Source organism: Thunnus thynnus, chromosome 4 (assembly GCF_963924715.1).
Source record: "Thunnus thynnus chromosome 4, fThuThy2.1, whole genome shotgun sequence".
NCBI lineage: Eukaryota > Metazoa > Chordata > Actinopteri > Scombriformes > Scombridae > Thunnus > Thunnus thynnus.
In genome coordinates, this window is record NC_089520.1 from 644,999 (window position 1) to 658,055 (window position 13,057).

A 13,057-nucleotide genomic window follows, 5' to 3' on the forward strand; every position below is an offset into this window, starting at 1 on the left:
GACTTTATTTTCGTTCCACCTGGCGCTCCGTAGCCTGAGAGGCGTTGACAGCAGATTGTTTTGGTAGAAATCAGCGTTTTACCTCCCGACAGCAGCTTTTATCACACATCTTGTGTTTCTCAGGGAGAGTAAGGGACACAGTGACGGGCTGCAGCCGGAGGAGAGGCGCCTTCAGACGGACACAAGCGGTGAGTCTCACCGGTTAGCTCCGGTTAGCTGCTAGCTGTTAGCTGCTGCCTGTCTGTGTCAGGGAGCCGTTAGCATGTTTAGGAGGACATGTATGTAGATATTCATGTCATATGTAAACTGTGAACGATGTGTGCTGTCATGTGTCTGACCCTGAGCCCACACTGAGGCCAGGTGAGCTGACAGGTAACTTAGCTGTGATTCAGTGTCCAGGTGAGCTAACGGGAGTTAGCATCATAATGTTACTTAAACTGCTTAATATCAACATAAAAGCAGTAACGTACTCACATACTTTGCTTCAGTAAAAGTACCAATACAGCACTGTAAAAATACTCCGTTACAAGTAAAAGTCCTGCATGAAAAATCCTCCTACAGTAAAAGTACATACATGAGTACATGAGCTTGATGCAGTTAAAGTATTGCAGTAAAAGTACATAAGTATTATGAGCTTGATGTAGTTAAAGTATTGCAGTAAAAGTACATAAGTATTATGAGCTTGATGTAGTTAAAGTATTGCAGTAAAAGTACATAAGTATTATGAGCTTGATGTAGTTAAAGTATTGCAGTAAAAGTACATAAGTATTATGAGCCTGATGTAGTTAAAGTATTGCAGTAAAAGTACATAAGTATTATGAGCTTGATGCAGTTAAAGTATTGCAGTAAAAGTACATAAGTATTATGAGCTTGATGTAGTTAAAGTATTGCAGTGAAAGTACATAAGTATTATGAGCTTGATGTAGTTAAAGTATTGCAGTAAAAGTACATAAGTATTATGAGCTTGATGTAGTTAAAGTATTGCAGTAAAAGTAGTGGTTTGGTCCCTCTGACTGATATATTATTATATATGACATCATTAGATTATTAATAGTGAAGCATCAGTGTTAGAGCAGCATGTTACTGTTGTAGCTGCTGGAGGTGGAGCTAGTTTACACTACTTTATATACAGTTAGCTAGTTTAGTCCAGTGGTTCCCAACCTAGGGGTCGGGGCCCCTCCAAAGGGTCAGCAGATAAATCTGAAGGGTGGTGAGATGATTAATGGGAGAGGAAAGAAGAAAAAACAAAGTTCTGATACACAAATCTGTTTTCAGTTTTTGGACTTTTTCTCTAATCTTTGATTTTTGCTGAAATATTGGATCATTTGAACATTTATTGAAATGAAAGCATGTGAGAAGTTTAGAGGGAAAAATCACTATTTGGTGGAGCTGTTAACAACTCATAGACATGTGAAATGTGACCCCGACTACACACTGCTTTTTGTAAGACGTCAAAAGCCAAAAAGGTTGGAAACCACTGGTTTCATCTTTAACAATGTGTTGTATTTTAAAAGCTTGTTATATTATCCATTGTGTCAAATCTTCATCTGAAAAGTAACTAAAGCTGTCAAATAAATGTAGAAATGTAGAAAGTAGCATCACATGGAAATACTCAAGTAAAGTACAAGTACCTCAAAACTGTTCATTGGAGCTGAAACACTGAGGAGTCAGTTTTAAAAGCCTTCAGCCTTCATTCACAAATCTGACTCGTCATCGTTCTCCGGGATGATGTGGAAATCCATAAATGATTAAATATATTTCTGTCCTGGTTTTAGCAGGTGACTGCGGTCAGGCAGCATGAGCTCTAAAGGAGGCGGCACAGCTCTGACCCGCCGCAACTACAGACTGTCATCAGACACCGACAAACCCAGATCTACAGGTACAGATACCACAGATACTACACGTAGTACACATACTACAGATACTACAGATACTACAGATACTACAGATACTACACATACTACACATACTACACATACTACAGATACTACAGATACAGATACTACAGATACTACACATACTACACATACTACAGATACACATACTACACATACTACACATACTACACATACTACACATACTACACATACTACGGATACAGATACTACACATACTACACATACTACACATACTACAGATACAGATACTACACATACTACACATACTACAGATACAGATACTACACAGACATGTACTACAGATACTACAGATACTACACATACTACACATACTACACATACTACACATACTACAGATACAGATACTACACATACAGATACTACAGATACTACACATACTACACATACTACACATACAGATACTACAGATACTACACATACTACCATACTACAGATACACATACTACACATACTACACATACTACACATACTACAGATACAGATACTACACATACTACACATACTACACATACTACACATACAGTTACTACAGATACTACACATACTACACATACTACACATACTACAGATACAGATACTACACATACTACACGTACTACACATACTACACATACTACAGATACAGATACTACACATACTACACATACTACACATACTACAGATACAGATACTACACATACTACACATACTACACATACTACACATACTACAGATACAGATACTACACATACTACACATACTACAGATACAGATACTACACATACTACACATACTACACATACTACAGATACAGATACTACAAATACACATACTACACATACTACACATACTACAGATACAGATACTACACATACTACAGATACTAGAGATACAGATACTACACATACTACACGTACTACACATACTACACATACTACAGATACAGATACTACACATACTACACATACTACACATACTACAGATACAGATACTACACATACTACACATACTACACATACTATAGATACAGATACTACACATACTACACATACTACAGATACAGATACTACACATACTACACATACTACAGATACAGATACTACACATACTACACATACTACACATACTACAGATACAGATACTACACATACTACAGATACTAGAGATACTACAAATACAGATACTACAGATACAGATACTAGAGATACTACAGATACAGATACTACAGATACTAGAGATACTACAGATACTAGATACTACAGATACAGATACTACAGATATTAGAGATACTACAGATACTAGAGATACTACAGATACAGATACTACAGATACTAGAGATACTACAGATACTAGAGATACTACAGATACAGATACTACAGATACTAGAGATACTACAGATACAGATACTACAGATACAGATACTACAGATACAGATACTACAGATACTGCAGATACTGCACTCTCATCTGAGATTTGAGTTATTTAACTTTTATTGTTTCAGAGTTGGTTTGTTGAACTCTTTATTTCTGTTTCATGAACACTATTTTAATTATTTACTATCATGCTTGTTTGATGAGATTTTTAAATTTGAACTTTTTATTCATGCGATACGATTCAAACATCTCATCAATTAATACATAAACATCTCCACCTTCACTTATATATCATATAACCTTCATGGAATAGAGACATCAAATGTAGAAGACAACAACAAACATGGTAGAACTGAAGAAAATACCAAACAATTATTTAAGAAAAAAATAAAAATACACATGAGTGTTCCTAATATTTTGTCCGCTCCATTAACATACATGAGGAGGGCAGTATATTAGGAACACTTTTCAATATAACGCACTCCAGTACACCACTCACTATGACCTCGATAACAAACATAAAGTATTATTATCACATTCATTTTCAGAAATTAGTGTTTAGTTCCAGCTCCCATCTTTTTTTTTTTTTTTTTTTTACTACTGCTACATTTTTTTATTAAATGCTTTTATTATTAATATAATTTTTAGCCAAACATCTGGCTCATCCCACATTACAAGACACTGTATGTAAAGTAACTGACACAATGTACTGTAAAGTAACGCAAAGTAACATAACATAAAATAACTTCATTTAACGTAATGTAAAATAAAACAAATGTGTTACATATCTACAGCTGATCTCGTGTGTCTCAGTACTTTACTCACTTTCTTTCATCCTAAATATACACAGATGTATATTTTATATCATCAGGTTTCTGCTGCGACCAAACAGACCCTCTCAACAAACACATGTTGATCTTTTCGTTATTAAAAAGTCTCCAAACGCAGAGCTGCAGAACAATGTGACACCGAGAACCAATGATGACTTTATCCCGGATCAATATCTGTCTTGTTCTTCCATATCAAGTAACCGATAATATCATGAGTGAGCAATACATATCCTCCAACAAGCCTCAACTATCTGTTGGATTTTATACATTTATTATGTTTATTCATGTGAAATCTTTAATCTGAATCAATCAAACAAACTTTATTTATACAGAACCTTTCAAACAAATAAAATGCGATTCAAAGTGACTGACGAAATGTAGCATGTTATAAATGGATTTATAGAGCAATGCACACCAAAGCAATTAAATAATAAAGGATAATACAAATAACAATAAAAAATAAAATTGTGAAATACTTGACAAAATAAATACATTATAGTGAAATAGTAAAATGTTGATCACTGAAGCGGCTCCAAGCACTTCCTGGTCCATCTGAGAGGTGGTCTGGCGCAAGGCCATGAAGTCCCTTATAAACTAAAGAAAGAGTTTTAAAATCAATATGGAAACTAACAGGTAACCAGTGTAAAGACTTTAAAATAGGTGTAATGTGTGCTGTCCTCCTGGTGTCAGGATCCTGCTGTAGACCAGAAAGGAGAGCGTTACAGTCCAGCCTGCACTTTGGAGATGTTCTTCAGATCATAAAATGCTCAGAATCAGAATCAGTCCTTGTCTTTCCTCTTGGTTTGAGTTGATTCTCAGCATGTTTAGTTTCTCTCTCTGAACGTTTGAACCTGTTTTATCCCGGTTAAGGAAAGGCAAGTTTACAGCACATTTCAACAACAAGGCAATTCAAAGTGCTTTACATAGAGCATAAAAGGCATTAAAACAGAATATAAAACCAACACAAGTAAAAAGACATATAAAAGCAATTAAAAAGTGTTGAATTTAGAAATAAAAAGAAGCTAAAAAGGGAATAAGACAGATAAAACAAGAGAATAAAAGTTACGGTGCAGTATAAAATATTAACCCTTAATGTGGTTTAATGAAAGGCGGCAAACAGAAAAGTCTTCAGCTGTGATTTAAAAGAACTGAGAGTTGCAGCAGATCTACAGTTTTCTGGGAGTTTGTTCCTGATATGTGAAGCATAAAAACTGAACACTGCCTCTCCATGTTTAGTTTTTATTTTGGGGACAGAAAGCAGACCTGATCCAGACCTGATCCAGACCACCTGAGAGGTCTGGATGGTTCATAACATAGCAGCAGATCAGAAACCATTCAGTGCTTTATAAACCAACAGTAGTATTTTAAAATCAGTTCTCTGACAGACAGGAAGTCAGTGTAAAGATCTGAGCACTGGACTGATATGATCCACTTCCTTGGTCTTAGTGAGAACTCGAGCAGCAGCGTCTGGATCAGCTGCAGCTGTCTGATGGATGTTTTAGGGAGACCTGTGAAGACGGCGTTACAGTAGTCGAGTCTACTGAAGATAAATGCAGGACAAGTTTTTCCAAATCCTGCTGAGACAGAAGTCCTTTAACTCTTGATATATTCTTCAGGTGATAGTAGGCTGTAACTTTGTAATTGTCTTAATGTGGATGTTGAAGTTCAGATTTCTGGCTCGGTTTGTAGTTTTTAACATTATCGATTGAAGCTGAGTGCTGACTTTTAATCGTTCTTCCTTGACTCCAAAAACAATGACTTCAGTTTTGTCTTTGTTTAACTGAAGAATATTCTGACACATCCAATCATTGATTTGTTCAGTGCTCTTATTCAGTGCTTGTATTGAACCACAGTCCTCTGGTGATGCGGTTATGTAAATTTGTGTGTCGTCTGCATATAACTGTGGTAACATATTTTGTTGTTTTCCATAATCTGAGCCAGTGGGAGCATGTAGATGTTGAACAGAAGAGGCTCCAGAATGGAGCCTTGGGGAGCTCCACATGTCATTTTTGTCCCCTCAGGTGTGTAATTACCTGTATTAGTCTCTATACTAAATCACCACAAATCATTCATTTATACTCATCAGTCACATATTAACATGTGATTAATCCTTAATGAAGCTTTCAGAGAGCAGATAGAGTTAATTCTTTAGTATAATTAGTAGTATCTTTAAATTTACAGTCTTATGTCTCATAAAACAGGAGATCATAATTTCACTGTGAGGAATGCAACAGTATTTTTGATTTTTTTTGAATAAATATGGATCAAACACAGAAAATGTGAATCAGCTGCACACAAATGTTTTTAATATTTCCATGTTTGTATATTCTGGGTGGAGAAGTCGGTGTTCAGGGTGTTTTTACTGCTGTCAGATGCTTTATAAACCAACAGCATTATCTTAAAGTCAATTCTTTGACAGACTGTAAAAAATACAGTCAAAAATTAAGCTGTAAAAAATCTGTGACATATAGGCCTTTATACCTAAAACACAGTGGAAAGTGAGTCAGCGGGCCACATAGAGCTGAGTGTCATCAGCATAGCTGCGGAGAGAGATGCTGTTCCTCCTGATGACTCGGCCCAGGGGCACCATGTACAGACTAAAGACTAATGGTCCTAAAATTGATCCTTGTGGTACCCCCACAGGTAACCTCATAGTGTGGAGGAGTGGTCGTCTATAGAGACAAAGATGTGGCAGGCAGGCCAACAGTTAATCCATCTAAACGATCTGATGGTTACAGTATCAGAGGCAGCTCTCAGGTCAGGCAGCATCACAACTGAAGGCTTGTTGCTGTCAACATTTGTTCTGATATTGTTCTCTGCTTTCAGCAGGGCTTTCTCTGTAGGGAGTGATTTACTATGACAAGGATGTCTTCAGATAAAGATTAAAAATAGTTTTAAAAAGGGAAATAGGAAGTAGGTCAAGGGAGCGTGTGGACGGCTGCAGTTCTGTTACTATTTTCTGAGAGTTTCAGCATCAACCGGGTCAAAACATTCCAAGTTAACATCTCTCTGCACAGAAGATGTGGGTTAAACTATCTGGTATCTGCTGGCAGATAGTTGTGGGATGAACTGTGGAGCAGGAGAAATATAAAATATGAATACTGAAGTACCTCCAAACTGGTCCTGAGGGCAGTACTCTAGTAAATGTACTTGTTTACTTTCCAGATGTTGGTGTGTATTATAGCGGGAGATGTTCCAGAGTACAAGTCAGAAAGTAACTTCATGTCCTGATGAAATAATAGCTAATTATTCACTATTAATCAGATTGATTATGATCTGATTAGTTTTATATTGTCAGACAGTCAAAACTTTTTATTTATGACATAAAACTGCACAAACAACAAACAACCGGAGACACAATCAAACACAAAAAATGAACACGTTTCTGATCATTTCCTGTTTTGATCTGATGTGGTGAGTTGATAGACGTTTGTACGTGTGGGCAGTGATAACTGATCATTATAATTGATCCCTGTGTTTGTCTCTGTCAGGTATCGTGAATGAGAAGCTGCTGAGCGACTACCTGCATCATGTGTTTCCTTCCACCAAGCAGGGACCTGCGCTGGCCTCCCTCAGGTATCCACCAGCTCTGTCACAGAAAATTCATCGTTTTCATCATATTTTATATCATATTTCAATCAATCAAACTTTATTTGTATAGCACCTCTTTCTTAATACAGGTTAGTTCAATTCAAAGTGCTTCACAGATGACTGACGAGCTGATCAGACAACAAATATAGACAATAAAACAGTTTCAGATACAAGAAATAAAAATTGTGAAAATGTAATAAAGTAGAATAGATAGTAAAAATGTATAATAATGATAATAAATTGTGAAATAAAAAGGATTAAAAAACAAAGATGATACCTGGATGATGTCTGTCAGGGATTTCTAAGAAAACTTAAGCAACGTATCGTATTGTATCATATTGATCGTTTTGTATGGTATGGTATCGTATTGATGGTATTGATCGTATGGTATTGTATACTTCCACTGCAGCTCAACAGGGAAACACTGTCCGAGGAAACACAAAGAGGGAATCTGATGCTAAAATGACTGTAAATGTGTCAGATATCCACTTGATATGACTAACTCAGACCCTGTTTACACCTGCCACTAACATACATCTTGGGTGATCTGATCACAAGTGGACCGTTGTAAGTACAGGTGTGAACCACACCCAATTAAAAAAAAACAAAACCGTAATCCACTCTCCAGTTTTTCCTTCTTCTTCACATCCACAGTTTGAATAGAAATTAAACCAAAACCAGAAAATAACTTGTTTTTCACTTGTCTGACCTATCAGATGTGCAGAAGAACTCAGATCATTAATTATCATTAGATCCTGATTGATCCTGTCGGCTTGTTGGAGATTTAAATAATCAATGAAGTTACGCTGCTGTGCCTCATGTGTAAATGCACACAGCGTCTCACAATAGAGGAACGCAGCTGCAGGAAGATCACCGCATATAACTCTATATTTGTGTATATATATATATATATATGTGTGTGTGTTCAGACCTGGCGCTAGAGTAAATCAGTAGGACGGGTATTTGATGTTCATGAGGGGGCATGATGCATTGTATATTTGTTTATCCTGATATGAAACAAATTGATGACAACTTTGGATGGAGGGAAGTGTTTCCCCTTTAATAGTACAACCAGAACCCCCGCCAGGCCAAAAAAATAACTTTTTAAATGTCAAAAATATCCGTTCATTCGCAAATCAATAGCGTCAGTAGATTAACGCCTGTGTCGTTGCCTGGGAAACTGCAGGTAGCGTATCTCCTTTTAAAGGAATAGGGCAGAGCGTTAATTACAGACGACGGTGTGTTCTGTCTCTTGGGGAAACACTGGAAGGTACAAAGACCCAGTGATGTCAGTGTCTATTTGCGTATAGAGCAGGAAAGTGAGATCTGATCACAAGTGGTCACTCGAGGCGCCAGGTGTGTGTTGATACCAGGTGTGAACAGACCTCAGACTGCTGAAGCCTCATATAATAATAATATATATAACATATATATTTAAATGACTGTGTGGACTCACTGTGGATTTTGGCCTCCATCACTTATGTTGAAAGCACATTTGAATCTTCGCCTCCCTCCCTCCATGACATCCACACCTCCAGAGGCCATGAAGCAGGCCAGGGGCATCCTGGCTGACCCCTCACACCCTGGCCACCACATATTCCAGCCCCCCCCCTCCCTCCCCCTCCTCCCTACTGGGAGGAGATACTGGACAATTAAAACCAACACAGCCAGACACAAGAACACTTTCCTCCCCTGCTCCATAAACTCATTAACTCCTAAACCGAACTCCCCCCCCCTCAGCCTACGGACCTGCTGCTGTCTGCCACTTTAACACCCCCCCCCCCCCCCCCCCACCCTGCCCCCCCCCCCCGCCCCCCACCCAGTAACAGTGTCATCATAACAGTGTCTGTGTTTCATATATTACTTCTATACTTGGCCAATAAATCATCCTTGAAGAGGATCTTTTAACATCCAGTATGAACAGGAGGAAGGATCGCAGTGAGGAAGACCTCTGTCACTGTTCGTGTGTGTGTGTGTGTGTGTGTGTGCGCAGACGTGGACTAGTGTTACACTGCCCTCGAGCCTCTGGCCTCTTTCCTTCAGTCCAGCAGATTCATGTTACCTCCACAGCTCTATACATAGACACACGTTAACCCTTCGCTCTCTCTCCACCAGCTGAACGTGTCTCTATCAGGGATTATGAGCAGGAACAAGCAGCAGGTTGAGTTTCATATGTGTGTAAAAATAAAGCAGCTCAGTTCCTGTTGTTGGGAAAAAAAAAACAGCACTCACATTTATCAAACTGCTAAAAGTCAAATGTTGAAAGATAAAAGTAAAATTCCTCGTCTGCAGCTCCCAGATATCAGCAGAGAGTTCAGAAAGTTGTTATGATGCTTTTACACGTCGTCTTTAAAGTAGGACTTCACATGCGTCAGTTAGATGTGACTTCCTGATCAATAAAAGTGAGCGGTGATGATCAGAGAGGGTCTGCAGTCACACATGTCTTTGCTGCTGGTTTATCAGTGTTGTACTGTCTCTGTGGGAAATTCAGTTGTTTTATAGTGAAACAACATTCTGGACTCTTTCTGTTCCTTTTTTTAAGAATTAAGGCTGCAACTAATGATCTTTATTTTTTAGCATTGATTAATCTGCAGATTGTCCTTTTTCACAACAGTCAAAAACCCCAAAATGTTCAGTTTATTATATAACATACAAGAGAAAAAACATTAAATCCTCACCAGAGAGTTCTGCTTTCTTACTTGAAAAATGACTTGAACAATTAATCAATTATCAAAATAGTTGCTGATTATTATCCTGTTGATTGATTAATTGTCGCAGCTGTGGACAATCTGCATGAACAAACCTGATCATTGTGAGTTTTTGAGAGAAAAACATAAATGTTGTTGAATCTTAGATCTGCTCAGTGGAAACATTTAAATAAGTATTGATCATTTGTTGGCTCCTTTCTCTTTGTTCTCTTCCTCTCTCTTCTTCTTCTCCTTCTCCTCTTGCAGGAAGCCTCTGGGTTTCCAGGATCTCGGTGCTCACCTGGAAAGATTGTTGTCTGAGGGAGAACCTGCTGAGGAGAGTCGAGGTGAACGTACAAGCCGTGTCCTAAATGCACTAATCAACATATTGAACAGTTTTATACACACAGAAAATGATGCAACATGTGCAGCTCGCAAAGGTGATCAAACTGAGACGTCAGAAATATGTCGTACCTCCAGTTTTTGGAGTGTGTTTAATATAATATAATGTAATAGTGTGTGACACCAGTGTGAGTAACATGCATCATGTCAGAGGGAACCTTTAAGTTTCACATACGAGTGATTTAAGAGCATTTACGGCTTTAATCAACTGTCCGATAATCTTCTTTAAAGTATAAACTAGTCGTACGAGTCCTCAACAGACAGTCTGACTTTCTTCACAAGGAGAGAAACATTTGATTTTTACTTCATCGTATCAGAAAGTTTTCATCTGAAATCTTCATTTAGAGTCTGGAAAACAGACAAAATTAAAGCTGCAAGCAGCGTTGGTCGGGACCTCGCACTCTGGCCTGTCGTTGGCCATTTACTGCTTCCACATAGTTTTAGATACGAACTTCATTTGAACTTTAAATGAGTCACGAGACTTTGACCTACAAATCTTGAATTTACATGTTTTTTCTATCTTTTATTGTTTTTGAGATATTAGAGTGTGAGTTTTAAAGTCTTTTCTTGCTCCTCCTGTGATTTTATAATGAGTGTGTATTGCGGAATGTTTCACAGCACTGAGGGAGTGACATCACCAGGAGCAGTTGGAGAGGAGGATTTTAGAGTACGCTTCTTGTGAAATCTCCTCATAAATCCCATGACTTTGGCCAAAGCTTACATTAAAAATCATATTTTAGTAGGAAATTTCATTGTGATTCCATTGATACAGGTTTGAAAGTGGTCAGACTTATAGTTTAGACGTCAGAAGCCTCTGTTTGACACAAAGTTCATGCCTATAGATTGCCTCCCCATTGGTTTACATTATAAGGTGGAGGAGACAGCGTTTGTTCGGGGGCCAAAATTGGGGCAAAGTCTTATTTTGAAAGGCTGATTGCGGACTTCCTGTTGGATTTAGGTCAGGGGTGTCAGTGTATGATTTGTAGGTCTTGATGAGACGAATAATTGTGTTATGGTTTGATCTCTCTACGACATTCCTACGGGCCGTGGCGGCCATTTTAGTTACATAGGTGGCGCTAGAGAGCACATTTTGGCACTTTAGGGGTTAATTTTTACATTTTATCAAATTTTTCACCAGACCTGATGTGCGTGCCGCATTTGGTGAATTTTTGAGCATGTTTACGGGGTCAAATTAAGGGTTTAAATCCCGAAATAATAAAGAAAGAAACAAACAAACACATGAAAAACAATAGGGTCCTCACCCTTAGAAGATGACTATTGTTTTACAGGAGTCATCTGCCTTTTGGGCTCGGTCCCTAATAAAGCGTTACAGGAAATGGAAAACATCCAGTAATACGTCAGCGTTTGGAAAAACATTCTACTGGCAGCTCTCTGAGGTTGCAGTTTGATATCAGACGTTTTCCTGTGTGTATAAAACTGTTAACTATGTTGATGTTCTGTGTGCAGTTAGCATGTTAGCGTGTTAGCGTGTTGTAGCTTCCTGTTAATGTGTGACAGATGTTCTGAGTGTCGTGATGCTTCTCCGTCTGACTCCAGATCAGCCCGTTGAAGGTCGTCTGGGCCCTCAGCCCGTCGTCCTGGATCACACCAGCGGCTTCGAAGGACTTCTGTTTGTAGACGACGATCTACTGGGGGTGAGATGATTCATACGGCCTATAAACCTGGTTTCAGCAAGAAAGACAAGAATCCTGTCAGCAGCAGTCCGTTGATCCTTTCATTTCATTTCCTTTCTTTTTAACTTCCAACAACAACCTGAATTCATCTGAATAATAAAACGAGAGCTGCAGTTTCCCAAACTGACGTAGAGGATTCAAATATTCTTTATATTTGAGAGGCTGGAAACAGAATTTTGACTTTATTTTACTTAAAAAATGACAGAAATTGGTGAAGCGATCAGCAAAATAGTTGCTAGTTCTTGCATAGTTGCTTAAAACTCGCATCGGTAACCGCTGCAATAACAGACGTCCTCTCTCCTGCTTGGACGTGATTTTTAATTTTACTTGTAACTTTTGTCGTTCAGGTGATCGGCCACAGCAACTTCAGCTCCATCAGAGCCACCACGTGTGTTTATAAAGGTAAGATCTTAATATAAGAAGGTAAGAAGACGGTCTCTGTATGTAGCTGAAGTTTATATCAACATAACATGTGATATAATCGTCTTTATGTCTGAGAAAGGGCAGCAGAGCTTCTTAAAGCCGACAGCAGCACATTATGTAACCTGCTGTGTCATGATGTGTCTGTAGATGTCTCAGACA

General features: G+C 38.2%; 1 protein-coding gene across 3 annotated transcripts in view; it reads left to right on the forward strand.

The window, feature by feature from the left end:
* Nucleotides 1-13,057, forward strand: part of LOC137180858 (E3 ubiquitin-protein ligase RNF123) — a 152,243-nt gene continuing 139,186 nt past the window's right edge. For 2 of the 3 annotated variants that reach the window (XR_010928065.1, XM_067586125.1), the window contains exons 1-6: nt 1-188; nt 1,776-1,879; nt 7,593-7,677; nt 10,647-10,726; nt 12,339-12,436; nt 12,823-12,877. Coding sequence is in view for 2 of the 3 variants with exons in the window: in XM_067586125.1 (XP_067442226.1) it covers nt 1,798-1,879; nt 7,593-7,677; nt 10,647-10,726; nt 12,339-12,436; nt 12,823-12,877 (400 nt within the window). In the remaining variant the exon portion in view is untranslated. The remainder of the gene's footprint in view (nt 189-1,775; nt 1,880-7,592; nt 7,678-10,646; nt 10,727-12,338; nt 12,437-12,822; nt 12,878-13,057) is intronic. The other variant, XM_067586126.1, reaches the window with a different exon arrangement.